This window comes from Papaver somniferum, chromosome 9 (genome assembly GCF_003573695.1).
Source record: "Papaver somniferum cultivar HN1 chromosome 9, ASM357369v1, whole genome shotgun sequence".
Classification (NCBI taxonomy): domain Eukaryota; kingdom Viridiplantae; phylum Streptophyta; class Magnoliopsida; order Ranunculales; family Papaveraceae; genus Papaver; species Papaver somniferum.
The window spans coordinates 185,419,294-185,444,902 of record NC_039366.1 but is presented as its reverse complement, the minus strand read 5'-3'; the positions used below and the strand labels follow the sequence as shown (position 1 = coordinate 185,444,902).

Here is a 25,609-nt window from a genome sequence, read left to right as displayed (position 1 = left end):
ATAAATCTGTCTCCCACAGATAAACCCTAAAAGGTTTTGTTCCGTATTTTGATAATAATCAAGGTGAACAGGAACCAATTGATAATCCGGTCTTCTATTCCCGAAGAATAGCCTAGATTAATCAGTCACCTCACAACAATCTTAATCGTATGTTAGAGAAATAAGATGTTGCGGAATCACAAACAATGAGACGAAGGTGCTTGTGATTACTTTTTTTATCTTACCTATCAGAGAAATTAATCTCAAGCCAATCAATCTGATTATACTCGTACGATAGAAGATGCAAGATCAGAACACACAACTACGATAAAAGTAGTATCAGTCTTGCTTCATAATCCCAATGAAGTCTTTAATTCGTTTAACCTGGTTTTAGAAGAAGAAAACCAAAGGGTAAAGGAAAACCGACTCTAGCAAGCAAAATAGTATCACACATAAGGTGTGGGGATTAGTTTTGCAGAGTTGCTAGATGTCCCCTTATATAGTCTTTCAAATCAGGGTTTGCCTTGGTCCCGAAGCAATCAATATCCACCGTTAGATGAAAACCTGATTTAGGTTCAAGCTAATATTTCTCAACCGTTAGATCGGAAACTTAGCTTGTTATACACAAATAAAATGCACGCTTCTAGGTTTGTTAACCGTACCCAAACGTGTACATTGTTGGTTCAACAATAGTCAACCAAAAGGTTAGCCATATGAGAATTTCATATCAACCATGTTATTCTTCACCATAACTAGTTCAAGTGACTCAAATGAACTAGTTAGAGAGTTGTTCAATTACAAGGAAATCTTATGTAACTAAACAAGACACAATATAAGCAAAGATGATTTGATTCACATGAATCGGTTCATGAACTTTTATAGCCACGGTTTGCAAAAGCATTCCATAGTCTTTTAAATTAATTTCAGAAATAATCTTTAGATATATAATCTTCTCAAGTTCGCAGACTAGGTTCGCGGACTTAAGATACCATACAAGGTTTACAAACTCCAGCAGAAATTCTCGGGATGAGAACTTCGCTGGTTCGCGGACTGATTTCGCGGACTTAGCTTCATGCAAGTAGTTTGTCAACTCCAGCAGAAATTCTCGGGTTTGAGAACTTCGGAGTTCGCGGACTGAGTTCGCGGACTTGGCACTTGCCATACTTCCGGTTCTCTTGATCAATAAAGTTCGAAAACTTCGGTTCAATGAATAGGACTTATACATAATGTGTTTCCAAAATAATGCTTATGTACACCATTGGTTATGTAATCTAAACTCTCATTGCAATCATTGAAACATTCTTAGAGGACGTTATATAGTTGTTACACCATTTCTCGTCAAAGCAATTTTCAAAGTGATTGAAACATATCATGACTTTCGTCACTAGGTAAAGATAAACTTGGTCGAAGCGAAAAGCTTACCAACACATATTTCGAGATATATATATATATGCGAGGTATACTCGACTTGAAATACCAAATGCGTATAATCAAGTCTATATATATAGCATACAACTTTTTGTCTCAAAAAGTAGGAGATAGAATAGATAGACTTTTGAGTGATAGATAATTTCAAGTCTCCACATACCTTTTTGTCGAGAAGTTCCACCGGTTCCTTGAGTAGTTTTTCGTCTTGTATGATGAATCGCCATGGAGTCCTTGAGCTCAACTACACTTACTATCCTAGTCCGAGACTTAGATATAATAGACTAGAAATCAAGATTTGTAGTTTTGATCACTAACATTGACAAACATGCTTGAGATAGCAACACATGCGAGTTGACCCGAGCAATGCTCTAACAAAGATTACACCTGGAGTAATAAAAATATGGGCACCGGTACTATAAGGTCTAGAATAGATATGGATTTAGGGAATTGTAGTTGGAACCAATTTTTCCCAACTCTAAACTATTGCACCTTACTCAACTAAGCAGTGATCACAGTCATGTTATGCTAGACACTGATATTACTATCCCCAATTGTTGGAAGCCCTTTAAGTTTTTCTTAACTTGGATAAATGATGAAACTTTCTCAGTTGTAATTACTAATTCTTGGAATACTAGTGTTACTGGTTCACCTGCTTATCAGTTGGTTAACAAACTGCACATTACAAGAAGAGAGCTTACTTTGTGGAACAAAGAACATTTTGGCAACATCAACCAGAAAGTAGAAAACTTACAAAAAGAACTTAATCATCTCCAAGAACTTCCTCAAGATGCTAATACAGACAGTGTCATTATCAATATCAACAATGAACTTAATAAATGGCACAAGATCAAGTCTGAATTCAACCAACAAAAGTCAAGGGATCATTTCATTAAGGATACAGATGCAAACATCAAATACTTCCATAATAAAGTCAACAAAAGGAGAACAAGGAATATTATAGATTCAATTCAAGATCACAACAACAACTGGCTACAATCCAGGGATCAAATCTCTCAGCACCTAACTCAACATTTCAAGACCATCAGTACCACTAGCTATCCAGTGATAGATGAAAGTCTATATTTGATTCTTCCTTCAGTTATTACAGCAGAGGAAAATATAGAACTTACAAGTATCCCAACTAGCGAAGAAATTTTTTACTATCAAAAGTATGGAAAATTGGAGTGCTTCAGGTTCTGAGGGTTTTCAATTTGGCTTTTACAAAATTCAATGGGGTACAGTTGGAGAAGATGTTTGTAACATGGTCAAAAAATTCTTTGAAACCAAGCATATTCTTAAACAGATAAACAAGACCTGCATCTCTTTAATTCCAAATAAGAAAAAGAGTACTTGTGCAGTAGATTACAGGCCAATTGGCTTGTGCAACACATCTTATAAAATTATCTCAAAGGTGTGAGTAAACAGGATGAAGCCTTTTATGGAGAAAATTATTTCACCCTACCGGGCAACATATGTTTCAGGGAGATTTATTAGGGACAATATTGTCATTGCACAAGAGATTATTCATTCAATGAAAAAGAAAAGAGGTGAAACTTGATGGATGGCTCTAAAACTTGACATGTTTTGGCTTTTGACAGGTTAGAATGGTCCTTCTTAATTAAAGTTATTTCTTATTTTGGTTTCAATGATGATTTCTGTGATCTAATATATCAACGTATTAACACTACTCAATTATCAGTCATGCTTAATGGGTCTCCATGTGAACAATTCATTCCAACAAGAGGTATCAGACAAGGTAGTCCCCTATCACCTTATCTATTTATTCTGGCTATGAAATTTCTCTCAAGGAAACTCATAACAGCTCAGCAGGGAAAAAAAACAAGGGTATAAAAGTGGCTGATTTATCACCAGCCATTAATCATTTGCTTTTTGCTGATGACTGCTTGATCTTTACTCAAGAAAATCTTTCTTCAGTCAACAATTTATTGGAGCTACTTCAAAATTTTAGTTCACAATCGGGACAAGTTATAAATTTTGAGAAAAGTGTTGTTCACTTTAGCAAAAAAAACAAGCCAAAAATAGCAGAAACACTCAAACAAATTCTTGGAATTAAAAGCATGAACTCTAAAGAAAATATCTAGGTTGTCCTCTTATTCCGGGTCATTCTAAGCAAAAGGCTTTGAAGAGCATCAAGGAAAAATTTGAAACTATGATTTAATACATGGTCTTCCATCTCACTCTCTCAAGCAGGCAGAGGCACAATGATCAAACACGTTCTTAATGTGGTGCCTATTTATCAGATGGGAACCTTCAAGCTGCCGGATGTTCTTCTTCAGCAACTTACAAGTATTGAAAGAAAGTTCTTTTGGGGATACAATTGCAGTTAATAACTTGCTATCGGAATCATGAACACTATTGCTATTGAATCATGAATACTATTGCTATTGAATGTTAATAACTTGGAAAGATACTAAAATATTTGTTCTGTCATACATCGAAACTAACTTGTCATTCAGCTATACAGGTCACACAACTATCACTTAAATCTTTGATATTAAAGCTGTTGCAACGTGCAAGACAATATGGTATATGTATATGTGCAGTAAAGAGACTGCCTTAGTAACCGTGAAACTAACAACTTGTTCAATATATGAAGCAAAAAAGAATCAGCAATAGCAATTAGGAAAACACTATAAAAAGAAATATGCAAGCTTCATTTTGGCACTATAAAGACGTAACAATAGAAACGTCAGAACAAAGAAAATACCATGAAGTCATGAAGGTTTTATAAGCGGCTCCGGAGTATATGTTAGAATCTTGCCTCGGTTGCTTTAAGTGGTTTTTTCTGTTCTATGACAGAACAAGATCTGCTACTATGCTTAGCTGGTCATATTGCATCAGCGGGTTTGCCCCTGAACTGCGAAACTTTGTGAGCTTCTCCCAGCTGTTCAATATTCTTTACTGAAATTCCAAACTAATATAATGGTTTATCACAAAGGTGTGTATTTTTCAAAATAAAATCAGATTATCATGCAATTTATATTCCACAAATCTCTTGAGAGGCGAGACTATCACAATGAAACCTGAGGTTGCATCAATCAATCTAACCAAATTGTACGTTGAGACACATAAATGAGCATTTGAATTATAATCAAGTACGGTGTTCTGGAGTTCTTTATGCTTCTTAATTCCCAGGAGTGTGAAAAGGGATGATCCAAGCTAGTTTCAGCAAATTTGCTGGATTCCTCCTTTCATTCACTTAGTTTTCATTGATTTACAGAAATATTTCTAAGATATGGAAAACTGAAAAAACAAACTTATAAAAGATAACATGCTGCAAACCACAGTACTGGTATGGAACTCCAGAAGAAATCATTTCACTCACCCCATCAGATGCAGTGATTATCGAATGAAGATTAGGAACAGAGTCTGCACTTTCAAATTTTACAATCACATGTATATCTGCACCACAGCCTGAAAATATACGACAAAATCTGTGATTGGACTTTACTTTTTAGATAATCCTTCAATTCATGGACCACTTTTGCATTTTTCACAAAAGAAACCGCATAAAAATTACTTTGTTGCCATGTCCAAACTTGATATCATCCCAGTCCTTGTCTACAACAAAGCAATTGAATCCTCCAAAATTTAGATGCCGTCTAAACTTCATATCTCCACCGTCAACAACTTCACATTTCCCTGAGTCCTGTCTTGGACTTCACCACAAATGACATCATCCCATCCCACCTAATGAAACAAATAAAGCACCACTTAGGGTCTTAGGGTATGTAATCAGTGTAAAAAAATGTTAATAATTTAGGAGATGATATGATGTCAATTGGTCATAAAATAATGGGATCATTGTACTTAAAAAAAAAAGCCTGTTAAAAAACAGTATATCAGGATACTGTTTACGAACTCGAGTATTTGTTAAAAAAAACAAACAAACTGTGTTTGCACTCAAAGAGAAACCATCATAGTTACATGCCTTAAAAGCAAATACGAATCAGCACATGTTCAAATCTTTAGGACGAAGGAAATACTGATTTGGCTGGTTAATCTGTAATTTTTTGAAACTTCTGTTCACGCTTCATATGGAAGCTCAAAATTTGAGGTGTACAACGAAAGCAAGACTACATTTTAAAAAATACGACAGAAGATGAATTAGCAGAAGAGTTTATAGCATGTTTCTAGCTGCAGAGTATCAAATATATACCCAAAAAAGGTATTGTTTTGTACCATCAACTAGAAGCATATCACCAACTTCTGACATCCTTAACAAAATCGTCATAATTTACGCAGGCACGAGTTTTAGACATTGATTAGGTCAGCTAGGTTATTGAACAATGCATATCATGAAACAGAAGTTTTAACGCGTAATACTGTTCTACTATAATTAGCTATGGAAACTTACATATCTGAAGTTCTTATGGCAATCGAGAAAACCCAAGTCAGTTAATAAAACATTCGAATGAGAGATTAAGAAAACCTGCCTTTGTGTCTAACATGATCTCGGTGACATTTTCGCTGGACTGTGCATTGTATTCTTTAACTAAATCTATAACATATTTGATGTGAGGCATGATCTCCATGAGACTTATTCATGCGAGCAACATTCATACTAGCCTCAGCTAGCTTCCATATCATTTATCGTGTATCTGTAGATGGACTAATAGTGCAGACAATCTTTGTCTTACGTTTCACTGTTGGTTGCGACCAATTGCCTGTGTCCCCAAGCTGCTGCATATTCCTAGCCTGTTGAAATTCCTGATCTCTCTGTTCAGCAACAAACACCATAGTGTAATAAGGGTGATATTATATGACAAAACCCCAGGATTCATTGCGCATAAATAAAATTTCTAAGAACATAATGTGTGTATCTTATATTTCAAGAAAGATATACTCCCACAAACACGTGAAATTTACCAAGCAATATCCTTTCACAAGTTATGCAATCCCATATACTGTTACATTGTTATAACAGCCGCTTTTAACATTGCTTATGGATATGAAAATGACACAATTATCGCCACAAACAATGTTCAAATACGAGCACTATAGCAGTTCCATATACCTTTCTCGTTATAACAGTTCCAACGAACAAGCACAAAGTTGGAGTCCATCTAACAAACCACTAATATGGATATTACAGCAATTATTTGGGCTGTTATAATGTAATAAAGGCAATTATAAAAGTTTTTCCAGAAAACACAACCATTTTATCCATATAACATTACCACACTCTCATTTACTGTTATATTTCGCCAAAGGACGCCTATTACAGACACTTTTTTGTGATGCGTTGAGGATTGGCCAGTCATAGCTAGTATGTAAAACAACCTCATGAGAAGAGCTAACATGTAGCTCCCTAAAAGAGTTGGATGGTGCATCGCCCTTAAATCTAAAGGGTGTTGTACCGCACATTTCCTTTGGAGAACTACATGTTAGCATTTCCTCATATCTAACTTTAGATATTACTACTCAAAAATAAAATAAAAACAAAAATATCATTCTAATTAATGAAGACTAAACCCAAACATGTACATATTATAACATGACATGCTACAAAGTCCACCTAATCTATCTTTCAATTGTTGATTGATTGCTTGTAAAATTCATCTTTACAAAAAAATTGTCTGATTCTTAGACATCATATGGATATGAAACTCACCTCCATGATTCTTTCTTCTCTTTTACATAATCCCAAAATTTGAGGAACATCATTTTCGCACAATTGGTCTACTTTCTCAAACTTTGGGGTTATGTAAAAGAGAATAAAGAATTATCGGGGTAAGTTTCATATCCATATGAGTGTCTAACAATCATCCAAAAATGTTTTAATTTTTTGTAGAAACAAAGTTTAGAAGCAATCCATTAACAATTGAAAGATAAATTAGGTGGACTTTGTAACATGTCATACTATAATACGTGCATATTTGCCTTAAAACTAGCCTAAATCTGTCAAGGTTGTAAGATTTAATTAGATATATAAGAAAATATAAGAGGGGGGAAAACTTACACCATGGATTTGAACGTCTTCAGGTGATACATGAAGAACTTGAGTATCAAATTTGGAACTTCTTTTAGCTGCCGTTACATGAATCCTTCTACAGTAATTCCAACGGATTGTCCGCCATTCCCAATTTGTTTGAGTTGTTTTTCCAATGGATTGTGGACTACACGGCACCATAGCATCCATTATAGAACTACCCATCCAGCCATCAAGCCTTGGCATGATACAGGTGTGTTGTTCTGGTTATATACCAACAACAACAACAAAAAAATATCAATACATTGTTTCACATGTAAAATGAAGACTAAACACCGTGTTTCATGACACTCCTAGATCAATAAATACATTTGTGCGGGTTACAGCCCACACTTTGTTTACGCTGTTTTTTTTTATTATTTATTTTTATTTTTACAGTATTTAACTGCCCTGTTCTATGTATCTAAATCCATATCATTCATATACACCATTTCATTCCAATAGGGGGATCAATAAACAGCACATAAACAAATCATTAATTACTCACGGGGGCATTTCAACTATAACACCAACAAGATGATGATTATGCCAATACGTTATCTTTGACAGATTGATTCGCTGAAATGATGAAATAAATCAAGCATGTCTTGATAGGCTACATATGCTGCTGAAAAAACACTTTCTATACCCAGCATCCTTAGTAGCATTTACCTTGTGCGCCCAGTATATATAATATTTGTTTCCCAAGAGGAGCAATGACCTCTGATGGTATCCAAAATATACTCTGCAGGTAAAATACAAATTCCGGATTATTGTGTGAGTCATCACTATAAATAAGAAATAGGTTAATATCCAAAAGAACCTTTGTGTAGCTTCTTAGGAATTTTGATTGATATACATATCCTAATCAGCGACACATGTACGATACAGTTACTAATCATCCATTAACTAACTAAATAAGGAATATATTAAGAAACGTGCAACAAAACTTTGTATAGCATACAAAAATTAAATTTTTAGCAACTTAATTGTTTACCTTGTTTTTCCTCCAACATAAGAAAAATTATACTCCAACCACGAACAGAAAGTGGGATAACTCTAAGCAACTAAGTAGTCAAAATTATTCCGCGTCGCATCATTGAAATCTAATTTTGATTCACAAAGCAGTACTTTCCACGTCTTTTCCCCAGGAGCAACATTCCTTTCGACTATTTTGTTCAGTACCTGTAATGCTTGTCCAACAAGTCCCCGTTCACACATCCCAGTAATCATCGCATCTAAAGTTGAAGAGCGAGGAACAAAATCTTTCACAAACATCTCCTCGAGTAACCCACAAGCTTCTATCAATTCACCCTTACCAATCAACCCATCAATCAAAATCCTATAGGTATGCACATTCCCTCCAACACCCTTCATACCCATCATCCTCAAAACCTCTTTCCCTCTCTTTACTTCCCCATATTTACATACTGCTCCGATAAGTGTATTATACGTTACCACATCAGGTTTGCAGTCCAACTCTTCCATATGCCCAACCATCTTAAAACCATCTTCGATTTTATTCTGTTTACATAAACCATTGATATAAACATTATACGTATAAACATTAGGCTCTACACCTAACAAAAGCATTTCATCAAACAACTCCTCGGCTTTCTCGAAATCCCTTGTACTGATAACCCCTTCTAAAACCCTAGTATAACAAACAACATCAGGCTTCATGCCATCACTTTTCATTCGATACAACATATCTAAACCCTCTTTGCCTTTCCCATTTTTAACCAAAACCCTGATCAAATCACTATAATTCTCTCCATTTAAAACAAACCCGGCATTCCTAAACTCCTCCAAGAACCCCATAACCTCATCAACATCTCCCCTTTCACAAATCTCCATGAAAATTTTAGAATACATTTCATAATCAGGTTCATACCTATGCTCAGACAACATCATATGTAATAACTCAATTGCATAACCGAATTTCTTAATCCTACACAAAGCAGTTATCAGTATACAAAAACTCGATTCTTCTAATCGAATACTCATTAATTCACTGCTTCTCAATAAGACTTGACTCACCATTGAAAGACCTTGTTGTGATTTACAAAGTACTGTAAGTAATGCATTAAGTGAATATACAGTAGGTACACACCTGAAATTAGGGATTCTATAAAACAAATCAGTAGCATTTTCAATCTGATTCAAATCATCCCCATAAATCTTAATCAAATTAATAAAAAATCTTTCTGGGATTTCAAATTTCTCAACTTTTTCCAGTCTGTTGAGAACTAATGGGATTTGATCAAATTGGGAGTTCTGGGTTAAGTTTCTGATGATGAATGAGTATGCGGATGGTGTTGGATCACACTTGTATGTGGTAAATGAATCAATGAGAAGTGAAAGAAGATTAGGGTTTTGGGTTTTGGTTGTTGATTCTGTAATTAGGGTTTCCATTGCTTGCTGTTGATTAAAATTTTGCTGCCATTTTGCTTTGAAGGGTAAAAGTGGAAACTTTCTCGTTTTTCTGCTTCTGAAAAAATTCGTCTTCTTCGGTGATAATTTTGGAATTAAGGTTTCCATTACTGAGAGTTTGAAAACTGAAGAGTGAAGAACGCCACTTTATTCAAAGGCTAATGGTATTGAGGCTCTTAAACGGCCCAAAATCTCAGTGGGCTTCTATATCAACATTTTAGGAGAATGAAACCTATTTTGAGACATACTCATTTTTTTTTGAGGCATACTCATCCGTTATATTATCTAGGATGGGTTTATAAGGGGTGTCTAAAGGTAGTGTAATTACCCATATATCCATAAATAATTTCAATTTGTCATAGTTCTCTTATCCTCAAAAACCTAAAATTAAAAATCAAAATAAACTTTAAACTTAAACATGTAGGACTCCAATTCAATAAAGAAATTAATCAAAACAAAGGAAACACGAATCTAAGTGAGCGATGTTGGAATGCGAAATCCAAATCTCAATTGCTCTTAGATGTATTTTAGAATGTATGCGTAACAAACCCATCTTGTTTTTGATTGATTTTATTTTGTTTGATCGGTAGAATATGATTTCAAAGATGAAATTAGGGTTTTCAGAAGATCGGCTCGGCTGATCTTGCAGTATCAATTTTGAGCCGAACTTAGTGTATGATTTAGAGAAACACTATGTTCGGCTAATGCGACTTTACAATATTTTCAGCCGAACCTCAATTTTTCAGCCGAACCTCAATTTTTCAGCCGAACCTCAATTTTTGAAGCTGAACCTAGTGGATGATTCAGTTTCTGAGTGAAGTTCGGCTCAAAAGTTATCAGCCGAACTGTTCATTTGGTCAGCAAATCTGGGTTTTAAAAATTCAATTTTTTGGAAGATTCAACTTATAAAAGGAAATTAAACCTCGATAGAAGTTTACCTCTGATTTGAATCACACATTTTGGTCACTTCTAATCACTAAAATCTCAAAAGTCAAAACCCAAGCTTTTTTTCTTCACTTCTTCTTCTTCCTCTCAAAAATCCCAACCCTCACATAAATTTGATTTTTCTACTAATTCACCACTAATAATTTAATGTTTAATCAATCCTTAAAATTCATAATTAATCAATTCTAATCATAATCATTTACACTAATTATATAAGGGTAGTTATGCCATTATCAAAAATGGTGGATGAGGGGTGATGTTGTTTTTTATTTAGTGACCATATTTTGGCATTATCTAGTATGCCTCAAAAAAATCCAGTATGCCTCAAAATAGGTTTCTAGGAGAAAACCTATTAAGAGCCTAAACTTCTCCTAAATATGGAAATGCATGTATACTGGGGTGAGCATTTTATCCGTGATCCGAGGATTTAACCGGGTTCAACCGTAGTTGTGCGGATGGATGCCCGAACAGTTCGCTAATGGTTTGGACGCGGATCCGATTTTTGAAATCCAACGGATTACGGATTGGACCCGGATGCAACCTTGAAAATCCGTTGAACATCCATACCCGTTAGATCAAGGGCATTTATATAGTTTCTAGAAAATATATAGATAGTTTTATAATTTTTAGGTGTTTGCTTGGAGTGTTGTCCATGATACTTCTATATTTATATACATATATAAAATGTGTAGGATCTATAAGAAGTCATATATATAGGCTTTATTTTTTCATTATAAATTGTAACCAACACAAATCCATTGGATTATCTGCACCCAATCCGTTCATCCGTGCATCCATTGGATGCAAATCCGTTGGATGTTGGATTGGATGCAAATTCCAAATTTTTAATCTGTAGTGTATTGGATTGGATGCATATGAGGTGAAATCCGATCCATACCGGCCCATGCTCACCCTATGTATACATTTATACCTATATATGGTTAACCAAAATAGTACCAGAGAAGTAGGTGATGGATAATATTTGGGGAGACAATTGGATTCCAAATCCTACTGATAATAAGACACAGTTCCGTAATGTTTCAAATAATTATTTAACACTTTTGCATATCTTATAGGTATAGACAGTAAAAAAGTGAAATACAACCCTCATTTCGTCAGTTTTTCCTACAACCATAGGTAATAGAATTATTAAAATAAGTACTTTCACTGACTCAAAGAATCATCCTAGGGATGAAAAAATCAGATGGCTTTTAACAATTTTTGAGAGTTTATAGTAAAATACATTGAAAAGACGAGGGTATCAAGTACACCATCAATCTTTGAATCCAATGACCTTCAATCATACGAATTGGGATAATGCTTTACAATTAAATAACTTTATTTCAGAAGTAGTAAAAGTACACAAATACAACAGTTTTGTTAATGACAAAAACTGCAAGGCAGAAAAACTCAGTGACCTAGTCTAGTTATGGATACCCTCATGAATCATGATTAAACGTCCTACAAAGACTACTACAACTTCGTATAATTGAGACCAGGAAAAATAACTTTAAGTTACTCAGTTTCTTAAGTATCCATGCGTCTACAACCAATCTGGTCTTCGCACGTGAATCATAAGATAGAGTTCACTATTTTAAGTTGCTTCACATGTTGTAAAGTCTTCAGAAAATCAATTTATTATCATAATCCAAAATAGTGAAGGACTAATATGTTTCAGTGATTGGTTTATTAATATCCAAGATCAAACAAGTTAATCAGAGATAATTTGAGTATAAAGGTTCTTCCGTCTGATCAGTATAAACTCCTTTGTTTGGTTAGATCAATTAAGATCAAGATTATTGAAATAATCAGTATTAGTTCACAAATTATCAAAGTAGATCTCAAAGAGAAACACAAAGATAAAATGTCGATATATAGAAGATGATTTAAAGTATGTCCGAGATAAACATCTTGTCGGACCTCAGTCAATCAAGTGTGCACCAAGTTATCACAAAAGATTAGAATATAAACAAAAAATCTTCTAGTCTTCAAAGTACAAATACAAACAACTTGATTCCACTAATAATCGATTACACACAGAATGAAGTTTATGAACAACGCATGATAAAAAGTCTTATCTTCAAATATCGAATCAAAAGATAAGATCTGAAATTATGGATTATTAAACTAATTCGAGTGCCCTATATCAGAAGAGAAGGGTCACAGAATAAACAAACTAGATTTCTCAAGGTTCAACTTTAAAGTTAGTCAACCAAATCAATAATCGAAAACTAAGTAACAATAGGATTCTTAATTTCCCATCAACAGTACTACTAGACCTTCTTTGATCCCACATAAGACTTTAAACGAAGCGCACGTAAGAGATTTCACCTAATTAGAATACAATCCTCTTAAACAAGTATTACAAAAATACTCCAGCGGGATTCCCGCATCAACAATTAAGTAACGTTATCAAGGGATGAGTTTGTAAGAATACAAGCTTCACTATTTATAATGACCAAGGCATGTTTGATCAAAAAGAGATTACCAAATCCTAAAATTCTCAAGATATGACTAAGGGTGCACAGAAACCGAGCCGGACCGCCGGACCGTCTCGGAACCGTACCTGGTTTTGTACCGAACCGAGGTACAAGGTACAAGTACCGGTCCAAAATTTCGGAACCGAGGCTAGGGAGGTACAGGTACTCGGCCCTGATCATATCTCGTACCGTCTCGTACCGAATATACCGATCAATATTGTCCGTTAGATTTAGAAATAATCTGACGGTGGTAGATTTCTAATACATATAGAAATTAGGTTAGGGTTAGACTCAGAAGAGTTTCATTTTTTTCCCTTCTTCTTCTTCGCTGGTCTCCTCCTCCATCATTGTGTTCACTTCATTTTCCAAATTCCCTTTCTCTCTTTTTCATTGTTCTCTCTAGCCCTAACTCACGGCCGCTACCTTCGCTCACCATCACTGAATACCCTCCATATCTCACTCTTTCCTGTAAAAAAGAAAGAAAAACAGGTAGGTTAACGTTTCCACTTAATCGACTAAGCTTTGATATGTATACAATACTTTATAATGTTTTGATCTAGTTCGTGTACTTGTTTCTGCACCCATTAGATTTTGAAAATTTGTCATGGATTTGAACCGTAAAATACTTGGAATATATATGAATATGGTTACTGTCATCTTTTTGCAGTGTTGAAGTTCTTAATTTTCTGTCTTTTTATTTCTTCAAATGGATCTGAGTTTTTCTTAATTTGTTTTGTTGTTGGAATAAATAAATCAGGTGAGATTACTCCAAATGGATCTGAGCTTGAAGGGTATGTTTGAAAAAGGTACCAAAATAACAGGTTTTATTATTTGGTTTTTGTGATTCAGTTCTTGATGATGTTGTATGTCTAATTTAGGCTACAACTCATGTTCCTTATTCTAATTAGATATAATTTTCTTTTTATTTGTTTGTTTGTATATGCAGGACACAAGTTTATCATTTTCTTCAAGGGATGAACTAGATCCGAAATGAGTACCAGTATGAATCTCTAGAGGATCTTTTTAATCTTTTTCCGGTGAGATTCAAAGAACTTTGATGGGTGTTTTAAGATTTAAGTAGTTGTATCAGTGGGTTCCTCATAAAAAGTTGAAAATTGAAGTGTGGTGATGAGATTGGATTTATGAGATTTTTTTTTCTTCTTTTTTTTTCTTGTAAAAAATGAGATTAAATGTAAATTTTTGACTAGATTTTTTTTAACGAAGCATTGAATTTTTTGAATATATATGGAGTATTCAAAACTGATTTTAGAGAAAGTACCGGCTGGTACCGGAACCGTACATGGTATCCGTACATGTACCGAATGGTACCGGACCCATGGTACAAGGTACATGTATTGGTCCAAAATTCTGGAACCGAAGCTAGGGAGGTACAGGTACTCGGCCTCGGCAAGAACCGAGCCGAACCGCACCGTGTGCACCCTTAGATATGACATAAATGCATATTTTATGTTTTGTTCTCTTCCAACTTAGTAATCAAACATACGTACCGAAATCTCTTTTAGTTGACAACCAATATTAGCTAGTATATGACATGTACTTCACTAAAATAGCTACAAGAGATATGCTTATCCTCTGGCATATGGAAAGCATATAAATTTTATGCTTATCCTATGGCATATGGAAAGCATATAAATTTTAATATCCAAAAGATATTCAGAATATTTCATAATGGATCTCGCTTTAAGTATCAAGGAAAATACTTGATCATTAAGTAATAATATGTTAGCACATGTTTCAAATATATTATTATGTCGACATCTTGTGAACTTTTTTTTTAACCAAAATGCATTTTTGGTATCTATGCAAACCCTAAAATAATAGACAAAACCAATTACAAACTTGATTAAACTAAGGATTGGTCCTGCTAGATATCCAGGGATCATCTTAGTAGAGATTCTTGGGACCGGTCTTAGTAAAGATCCGTTGTAACACCCCGAGTTTCGGACCGGGGTCAATCCCGCGGGGAGATCCGCACTTGAAGCATTACGGGCCGGAAAAATACTTATGCATGTATTTAATTTTCACCAAGCACAACTAAGTTTAAAGAAAAGAATTATCTTTTTAATTATTATTATTATCAGATAAAGAGTATTACAGTAACTAGTTGGAAGCCTAATAAGCTAAGCTCCAACAACATACTACTACATTAATTGAACAGGTTGTTGTGCTAGCCTACCAGCGAGCCTCATGGGTAACCTAGCCAAGGGATCCGAAGCGGATGCAATAAAATTTTAGTCTTTTTAAGCAATGCAATAAAATAATTAAATAATTAAACCAACTTCTTCCTTTTTGCCTCCAACTTCCATGAAATCTGCAAGAATGTCAATTGAGGTGAGATGGCATATTCCCAATCTCAAAACATGCATAACAATATCAAAGAGTTAAATAACATAACATGGATATACAACATGATTTTAAACAACCAATAATATTCAACCAACAAGATTACCACATAAGTATTATTTTTAATAAATTATTTAATTCATTTGTTCAATCATGAATTCACAATACCACTAATATTTATAATAAATCATATTATTAAGATTTTTGAAACAAGACTTTACAGTATTAATGATTTTCGGCAAATCATGCAATTTAGTAGTTCAATCATGAGTTCACAATACCAATATTATTATCGATAATTTATCCAATTAGATTTAAACATATGAGTTCACATTACAAATGTCCTTAGCACCTATCATTTATTAAAAGACGAGGGTACACAAATACAAGGTCCTTTTACCAAGTGTGATCGTCTATGGACAAAGTCGAGACAATACAACAACTGTGTTACACACTTCGTGTGATCGTCTATGGATACATGATCGAGGAAATACAACAAAAAGATTACTTGTGTGATCTACAATGGATTCAAGATCGAGACGATACGACAACGAAGTGATCACTTCATAATAGGTTTGGTAATAACTGAAACTCTATAGAATCAATATCAAGTGTTACCGATTAACGTACAAGTGCAATTTACTTTAATTATAATAAAAAATTATAATGCGGAATAATAAAGTAAAATGGCACATCAAGATTTTGTTAACGAGGAAACCACAAATGCAGAAAAACCTCGGGACCTAGTACAATTTTGAATACTCTTAGAATTAAGCCGCTATACAAAATCTAATACCAACTTCGTACAGTTGGGACCAAGAAGACTACCCATAGCTACTTAGTTTCCTAAGTATCCATGCGCCTTCGACTTCTAGAGTCACGCACGTGAATCACCAATCCTTTAGATCCAAACAATAAAGAATAAATATGTTTTGTAACTACTCTATTCAATCTTGGTAATAAGATATTATGAGTCATTGACAAAGGCTCTTATGTTTAGTCAAATAAACTCATTTGTATGATCAATCTATCATTTGATTACCGAAATAATCAAACTCTAGATTCGCAATAATCAATATGGATCTCAAAGAGAAATTATAAGGTGGTGTCGATCTCACACAACTAATCAATCAAGTATATCAAATATAAACGCGATTCTAGTTGGATCACATCCGATCAAGGTTTTTGCACACAATTCACAGGATACGAAAACCAATAAACTTCGTCGTCTTCAGATCTTTGTTTGTCTTCAACATAATATGCACAACACCACTTGAAACCTCTTGTGATCAATCACACACATAACAAAGTCTGTTAACAATGGATTATCACAAGATGTCTTTAAATCCGAAAATGGTTCTAAAGATCCCGTCAATACTTTGATCTAGTTTGAGTGAGCCTTATATCAGAAGAGAAGGTTATCAAGAATAAATAAATTAGGTGCAATCAAAGTTTCAACAACCGTTAGTCAATCAAATCAATAATCGAATACTACAATAACAATGCAAATATTTAGTTTCCCACTAACGATACTCGTAAAGCTTCTAGATCCCACTAAAGTCTTTAAACGAGCGGTCGTAAGAGATTTCACCTAATTAAGATACTTTCCTCTCCTTCTAGATGGCTCCACCATAAACAACAAGAATGAAGTTTTTCTGGCTCTTAGGATAGTTCGCAAGAAATACAAACTCAAGTATTTATACACCAAGGTTGGTTGGACAACTAGTAAATTCTAAAACCGAAAATATTCTCAAGATATTCACATTAAAGTACCTAATTTCGGTTTTCCTATTTCCACATGAATGCCAAACCATATTTCCGAAAACTCTCATAGAAAACTTCTAATTTTAGTCTAGCACATTAACAAATAATATTTTCTAGAGGATATGCTTTAATTGCTGGTAATTAAAACATATATGATGAAAATCCTAATTAAATGTTTTTCACTTTTCCGGACTTGGGATTACCTTCAGTATCAAGGAATATTTTTGAACAATTAATGATAAAAGTTATGTACATGTTCAAATAATATCGACATCTAGAAGCTTCTCATCTTAGCAAACCCGAAACCCTAATTCATTATCACACCATGTGTCTTTAAATCTAGGAACAAAAAATAAGAAATATCAATTCATTTATCACATAATCCTGCTTGGCCACTAACTAGAGATGCCTTATAATAAATACATATCACATATAAGAAAATGTGTTTGCTTAGGCCAATACACTGAACACCCTAAAACAAGAACATGCAATTGGGGATACATAAAACAATTGGGGGATATGTCATTGTAGCTACCGGCATGGGTTTTCAATGCCGGCAATCCATTGGCCATGCCAGCAGCATCAAAAAACCATACCGGCAGATATCCCCAATTAATCCATGTATCCCCCAATTTGGTGTTCTAAAATAATCACAAATCCACTAATATAATGGTCTATGTGTGTCACTTGAATAGCACATTCTAACTTCTTATAAACATAAAAACATCCAACATTCAAAATTACTTTCTGATCTGCAACAATACATAAGCACATGTGCGGTTTTCTGATCATATTTCACCAAGGCAATCAGCCAATTAAAACCCCAAATAGACTAGTCTGGCTCACACATTTCTGTAAACACATAATTTTAGCTACTCCCTAAATACTACTTCAACTAAGATAATAAATAAAAAAATTATGATAAATTTTAAACAAGCCAATAGTGAAAAAAATGAAACTCAGTAAGACCGAGGTAAATATTATACCCATATGCTGGTTACAGGAAAAAACGAAACTCAAAAAAATGAAACATCTCACCAAAATAAACAATGTGATATGCAAGTTCAAAATTGGATTTTGTGTTAGCAAAAAGTAAAGCAAAACCAACCTAGTTAGCTAAAAGAGAGATGAACTGTGAACATAAGCTACAAGAAAAGGTGATCAAAACCTGACTTGCGATACTAGTTCCATATCGTTTTGGTCCTTTCCATTCTCTTTCAAAACAAAGTTGGAGGGGGCAACATTAGAGAAAAAAACTGAAATGGTTGTGCATTCTTCCATTTCATCTTTCTCTTATTTTCTCCTCTAAAAACACAGAGAAACTCATTTTTTTCTTCGTCAACACCACCCTTTATCTCTTCTTCGACAGTCATTTTTTTTCTTGATCCCACGACGAAATTTCAAAATCGAAAATATTCTCAAGATATTCACATTAAAGTACCTAATTTTGTTTTTCTTATTTCCACATCAATGCCAAACCATATTTACGAAAACTCCCATAGAAAACTTCTATTATCAGTCTAGCACATTAACTAATAAAAATTTTCAGAGGATATGTTTTAATTGCTGGTAATTAAAACATATATGATGAAAATCATAACTAAATATGTTTGTACCTAAAATTACTTTTAGGCACTAAACTCTATTTATTGGTGATGATGATGTGAAACTAGGGTTAGAAAACGGAATAAAAATAAATAGAGGAGACAAAGATTTAACGTGGTTTGGCAAGTGTTTCCTATATCCACGGAGGAATCCCATGGGGATAGTATTGTATTGATATGAGATTACAATAGTTATTGTATGGTTAGATAACCTAGGATTCCATGTCTTCTTAGGATTTAGGATACATGTATTTATATAGTTTATGTAACCCTAATTCTGATGTAAACTTGATGTGCAAGAAACTTGGGCAACAAGACTTCTGGAAACTTCTGGAATCTTCTATACGCACTAACGGTCTCTCCATCAATTTTGTTGACGGTACAAACGTCACCCCCTTTTAACCTCCAACTTGTTGGGGGGTAAGAAGATTGGTTTTCCTTATGCGTTGACCATTGGTGTTGTAACTCGCCCCCAAGCGTTTGTAAAGATATTACAAATACCCCCCAACTATGGTAGCTTCAAGAAATTTGCTCAGTGGTAGGCGAGACTTTTCGCCACGTGGTGGACTTGATTCTTGAGAGCTAGTCGAGTCTTGATAGGAATATAGCGTGCGTTCTTGCAGTTGGGGCAAGGATTTTTTCTCTCAACGTAACAAGGCTGTAACGCTTGTTTCTCGACCATGATGGATGTCGCTTGTGTTGAGTATGAGTCTTTGAACCAACATCGGGCGATGGGGTCCTGATCGAGACGAGACTTTATGCTTGCCAAGGTGCAAGTCTTTCATACTCGCATGCAAAACAAGATTTTATGCTTGCGAAAGCAAGACTTAAGTGCTCACATGAAATCTAGGGATTTTGGTGCTTGTGATATGATACAAGGCAGGCGAAAGACTATCTTCAGTAGACAATCAAGAGAAGCATAAGCTATGAGCTTCTAAAGGCAACAACATGACTACAGAGGAGAAGATGATGAATTTCAACTCGGAATGAGATTGCAGGAACTTTATAGATGTTTTGAATGAACTTTTTTTTTCATTTTTTTTAGCAAAACATAGCCTTTTTGAAATAAACAAAAAAATATACTGTTTATTGCCAAAATATCTCAGTTTCAGATTTATAAAAAGAAATCTAAAATCTACACTGAATTGGGAAGGAACAGCTCCCATTTTCATTAAGAAAAATCTCAAAGTAAATATATCTAATATCCGGAGCATGAACCAGACAACCTCTACATTAGATAGCTATATTATTTTTGCATAAAACTTTGCTAACAGTTTAAGTTGTCTTTATCGAGCTTACAAAAAAAAGAAAAATCTACTCCCTACGAACTCAGATAACTAGGTAAAAAAATAAAAAATCTCTACCCTGATGCTTACGAGTTCTGAACGTAGGTCTTTGTTATTGTCATCCAACAATTCTACTACTGTCATTATTGCGGAAAAAGAAAGACCTTTAATTTATTTTGAAGCGTGTTTCATTAACCGAACTTGTATTGATTTGGTTCGACAGTGTTGTGTAAACCTCGATTGACGATACATGGATGATCTCCACAGACCGTGCATCATCAATCTACACTTCACGTGAAACTGTAAAACCTCGTCAATCTAACACTTCTCTATAGAAATCGAATTGTGGCATTTTTATAAATGATAATATATAATTCTACTCCCAATATTTGTCAGGTCGCATGAAAAGAAATAACAATATTGAGATTTTATTGTCAACCTTTGAGGAAAATTCCTAAGAAATTTTGACAAAATACTTAATTAAAAAATCCACGTGGGTTGATAAATGAGGTTAGGCAATGTTAGTAATTTTATCGAGCGTTTAAAAAAAGCTTAACGATCACTGGATTGCCACTAGAGGTCATCATTTTGCCGAGTGGCCATCCCATGATCGCTAAGGTCATCATTTTGTCGGGTGGCTATCCCATGATCGCTAAAGTCACGTGGATTGACAAAACCGTCATATTTTTTTCCAACCACTATATTTTCAAAAATGATAATTACGCCAATCACCCTTTTTTTATAAGGATTGGTACCACGGTCGTAGGCATGAACACCCCAAAAAAAAGTAACCTAATTTATGGAAATAATTCTTTAAAAATTAGTGTCATATAAATAAATATATTTGATATAATGCCATTAAGTAACAATTCTAATGGAAACTAATAAATAAGAGGTACCAAGTACACCACCAAATTTTAATTCGGAAACCTGTGTGGACAAACTTATCACAATCGGCAGCACATGTCAATGGTAAATATGTGATACCTGATTATATAGAGACAAGTTTAACTTGGACGATCCTATAAATCAATATCCAAGTAATAAACTAGTGTTTACCCGAATTGTAACACGAAACAAATTCCAACAAGACAATTCTTGTAATTTTTCTTTTAAGATATGAATTTCCAAGAATAAATCTTGTGGGATCAATATATTCTTTTAGGCTTAAAAACTATCTAGGTTATTTAACTTACTACTTGTGATATTTCAATTATAAAGATAAACAATATAATGCGGAAAATAAATAACCAAAGACACCAAAAATTTTGTTAACGAAGAAAACTGCAAAGAAGAAAAACCTCAGGACCTAGTCCAGAACTTGAGCACCACACTATATTAAGCCGCTACAGACAATAGCTGATTTAAAGATTTTTCGTGGGGTTGTAGTAATGATGAAGTGGTAAGGATGGTTCGAACTCTAAGACTTGTGAAGGTGAAGGATTTTTAGATTTATAAAAATTATATACAAAAATATTGAAAAATTGGTAGAGAGGTAATGGGACTAGGATTCCGCCAAATTCATTTCTTAAGGTTCAAATAATAATTCTTTTATCAATAATAGCTCGAAAAATATATTAAATATATCGACTCTAATTTATTGCCAAGATAGATTCTCAAAATATTAGTTGTAAATGTTAAGCATGGGACATCAAATCATCTAAGCTAAGCATGACCCATCAAATCAAATCACAACTAATTAATTTAAATCATAATTTCAATTAAAATTAATGCAAAAGTCATGAAAAGAATTAAATATAATTACCCAAGTGCGAAATAAGGCTTCCTCCATCGCCCAGCGTTGGGGTTTAACTCGTCATATTAATCATGTTCTCAAAATACATAATTGTTGCTCAAAAGTTGATTAAAATGATAAAAATGAGTAAAACAGTGAATGTACGACCCACATAAGGCGTCACAAAAGGAACGATAAGAGACAAGTGCTTCTGATGTTGAGACTGCAATGCGACCCCCCGATGTGCGTCTCAGACACTGTTGATTAACGACTACTTACGCTAGTCTGTTCTTCGTGTTCTTGGTGTTCTTCATCAGCAGCAGAAACAGAGTTTGATCAACTCGTGATTTCTTGCTCCTGAGCTATCCTCTCGACCTCCAACTCTCGACAACCTCTCTGTATCACATTAGGAACATATTTATACGTAATTGAACCATTGAATCTCCTCCATTAACTCCAAATAATCTTCATTTACTCGGCCATTGAAGAAAAATATTTCGGAATATTTTCTTCCCTGAATTATCTCTATACGCGTCTGGAGCTGTAAATGGTGAGTAGATTTTCTTTGTTTATCTCAAACACACTTCAGAATATAGCCAAGCCCCATCCAAACACGAGCAGCACACTTCCAACTCATCAAAACCCCGTGAAATATTTTCCATGCACGCGTCTGCTCTGATTTCATCTGATGGATTTTCCAGCCAAATTTGATCGCATCCAACACCCATATCCTTCCTCTCTAGCCCAGCAGAAGATACCCAATGAGTTTCAGCCATTGAATCGGCCTGAAACTCCTTCAAAAATCGATTGGCAAATATGCCAGTAAATAACCAAATTTTCCCGCCAATTTTGGAATTTGAATTTGGGAAGAAAACTGGCCTCCCCCTAATCCAGTTCTGGTGTCCCTTTAGCAATTGGGGCTGAAATAGTAATTTTTGGGTGGAAATAGTAATTTTTCTTGGTTCCTCCCGGACATTTCTGTGACGTTTCCAGTGCATTTCTGGGGTTCCTTTAATACTTTATCTTGGGGGTGTAAAACACCACTTTTTGAGCCCATTTCGCCGCAAGGGCTTATTTCTCTAAAATTTCCTACAAGAACACAAAATAACACAATAAGTACTTAATCGTGTCTAACAATACAGAATATTGAGAACAAAATAGACACATAAATGCATCTACCAAATACCCCCAAACTTATTATTTGCTAGTCCTCGAGCAAAACTAAAAAATAAAACCGAGTTAATCTCGGGTGGGTTTAACAGAGCTGTACCCACAAAAACCATGACTTCTAATTGGTCACAAGTATCCAAAGAGCTATGAGGACATACGTATTCTCAATCTATCTCCAAGTAACTAGAATGCCAGAGAAATTAAAGGTGTCATCTCTAAAGCTGACTGAAGAAAAGGGGAGACACATACGCACGACTGCTAGATAAAGAGATATCCGCTACACAGCTAGATAAACATTGTAAGATGCGTCCGCTGCTTTACAGCTGGATAAGATTAGGAGAGATATAACGATGACAGGGACATCTGCTACACAGCTGGACTAATTACGTGTGATGAGTTAAACCAGTGCTAGAAAGATCTTGTGCCAGATTGAAAGCAGACTAACAAAGCAACCAAAATGCATCTTTCTTCGACTCTCTCACAGTGCTCAGTAGAAATAACGTCTTCTTCGGTCTTCAATTGTTGATGATAAACTCTCGAACCTCATAGAACCTTGAAAATTAACTCTTCTCTTCGATTTCTTGCTTCACTTATAAATTTCTTCTTCCCTATGGCCTTATTGAACAAAAAGAACGTAATGATGTTTTTTTTTTTGTTTTTTTTTACAAGACAAAAATTTACATGGCCATGAGAGAAGGACTTTAGAACTTGGATCTTCACAACTTGTGATGTCTTGGTATCATGAACTACAACAACTTATATCATTTGCTCTTGTAACTTCTTGTAACTAAGTCTTCAACTTTGATTTTTGAATTATTCTTTTCTATTGTTGCTTCTAAACCTTAAACGTCTTCAAATTTTTCATAAATTTTGATGTCACTCTGCTTGTTGATGATGATAAGTTTCTACTGAGAGAGAGTCGTAATCCAGTAACTAAGACTACATTGTGAGGTCTTCTTTCTGCTTTCCTTCTGACCTACTTGCCTTTCCATCATGGATGGTTAGGTCCATCACGGTTACCCTCAAAAGGAACAAGTTCTCTCCTGAATTTCAAGGATCTCAATGTCTTTTTCTCTAATGTCTCAATAGGTTGTTATCTCTAGCATTCCAATTTCTATCTTTTCGGTGAGAAACAGTATGTAAACTTAGCTAACCGGGTACTATGTGACGCTAGAATTTTCAAAAATGCGACTAAAATGTTTCTCCCATACCCCCAAACTTAAATCTAACATTGTCCTCGATGTTCTAAAGATAAAATTAAAAGCATGAACAAGGAGAAACTGTTACCAATGAAGCAAAAGAGATAAGGAAAGATATTACCATGTCGCATGAATATTGGGTTACCTCCCAAGAAGTGCTAAGTTTAAAGTCTTCAGCCAGACTAAGCAAGGATTAGTCACCACGTAGAATCATATAGTAGTAGCCGGAATAACTGTGGGTCATCTGGATCAAAAAGTGTTACCCACAAGAAGAGGAAACTGCAACAGACCAAGAAGATACCGAACATACCCTTGCTTAAGACAACTACATCTAGTTGTGGTTCAGGTTCAGGCTCTATAAAAGGGTCTAAATAAAAGGTTTTCATCGGTTGGATTTCCTCAAAGCTAAGATCCGGTTCAGGTATTAGAGTCTGGAAAAACTCAACTAAGAACTTATAAGCACATAACAACAACCTGAATAACTGGGGATCCTCTAAGTCAATCAGATTTGACTCACACAGCTGACCACAATGAAAGAGGTGGTCTTCCTTAAGAAAATGTGTCGACCCTAATATCCTAAAGTGATTAGGTTTAGTCTCAAAACTTAATAACCGACACATCTTAAAATCAAAAGTTCCCACAATTGGTAGAAACGTTTTTGGTGGGAAAACAAAGTCAATCTTGGATTATTGCCTGAGCTAACCTCATCAACCAGAGGATGCGTTTCTAACAGTTGAGACTCGTGTTGAATATTATTAAGTTCGGGAAAACGATACGAAGATAGTCTCGTAAGATGGGTGAGGCATTGATGTCAAGTCCCAAGTGAGGGATATTTTTAAGAGTTAAAGAACATGGAGAATGATAATCACCCCCAAACTTAGAGTTTTCGGCGTCTCTAGGTAGACTGGTCATAATCTCCCTAATTTCTAGGTATCAGATTCCTGAAAGTGGGCGATTGATTTTTCTAAGTCAGGTTCATCCCCGCTAATCTCTACGAGTTCTTCTAAGACTATTGTTTCTAAATCGTTTGACTCGAAAACAAGTACTCTCAAGATAAACTGGTTCCTCTAAACCATCATCGGTTTCGTAATCATCGTCTAAAACGGGGGTATTTCTAGTCAAATCCTCGTCCTTTTGAATAGGTAAATAATTAAAATTATTTGGATTTGAACTAGAAATATCATTATAATCATCATCACCATCCTCCTCCTCATCATCATCACAATATAA

At 34.7% G+C, this 25,609-nt stretch overlaps 1 protein-coding gene across 2 annotated transcripts; it reads right to left on the bottom strand.

Moving 5' to 3' along the window:
* Positions 1 to 5,738: 5,738 nt before the first annotated feature.
* On the bottom strand, positions 5,739 to 9,932 carry LOC113307918 (pentatricopeptide repeat-containing protein At2g38420, mitochondrial-like). 2 transcript variants are annotated; one of them, XM_026556386.1, is made up of 5 exons: positions 8,397 to 9,932; positions 8,072 to 8,144; positions 7,908 to 7,978; positions 7,391 to 7,623; positions 5,739 to 6,147 (listed from the first exon to the last, which is right to left on the bottom strand). In XM_026556386.1, the coding sequence occupies exon 1, from the start codon at positions 9,812 to 9,814 to the stop codon at positions 8,459 to 8,461; it is 1,356 nt and encodes a 451-aa protein (XP_026412171.1). In that variant the 5' UTR covers positions 9,815 to 9,932; the 3' UTR covers positions 5,739 to 6,147; positions 7,391 to 7,623; positions 7,908 to 7,978; positions 8,072 to 8,144; positions 8,397 to 8,458. The 2 variants fall into 2 exon arrangements, with proteins under 2 accessions (XP_026412171.1, XP_026412170.1); XM_026556385.1 differs by lacking the exon at positions 7,908 to 7,978.
* Positions 9,933 to 25,609: the final 15,677 nt, after the last annotated feature.

What these genes read in the sequence shown, in the direction of transcription:
- LOC113307918 (XM_026556386.1), bottom strand. Translation starts at nt 9,814, where the DNA reads ATGGAAACCCTAATTACAGAATCAACAACCAAAACCCAAAACCCTAAT.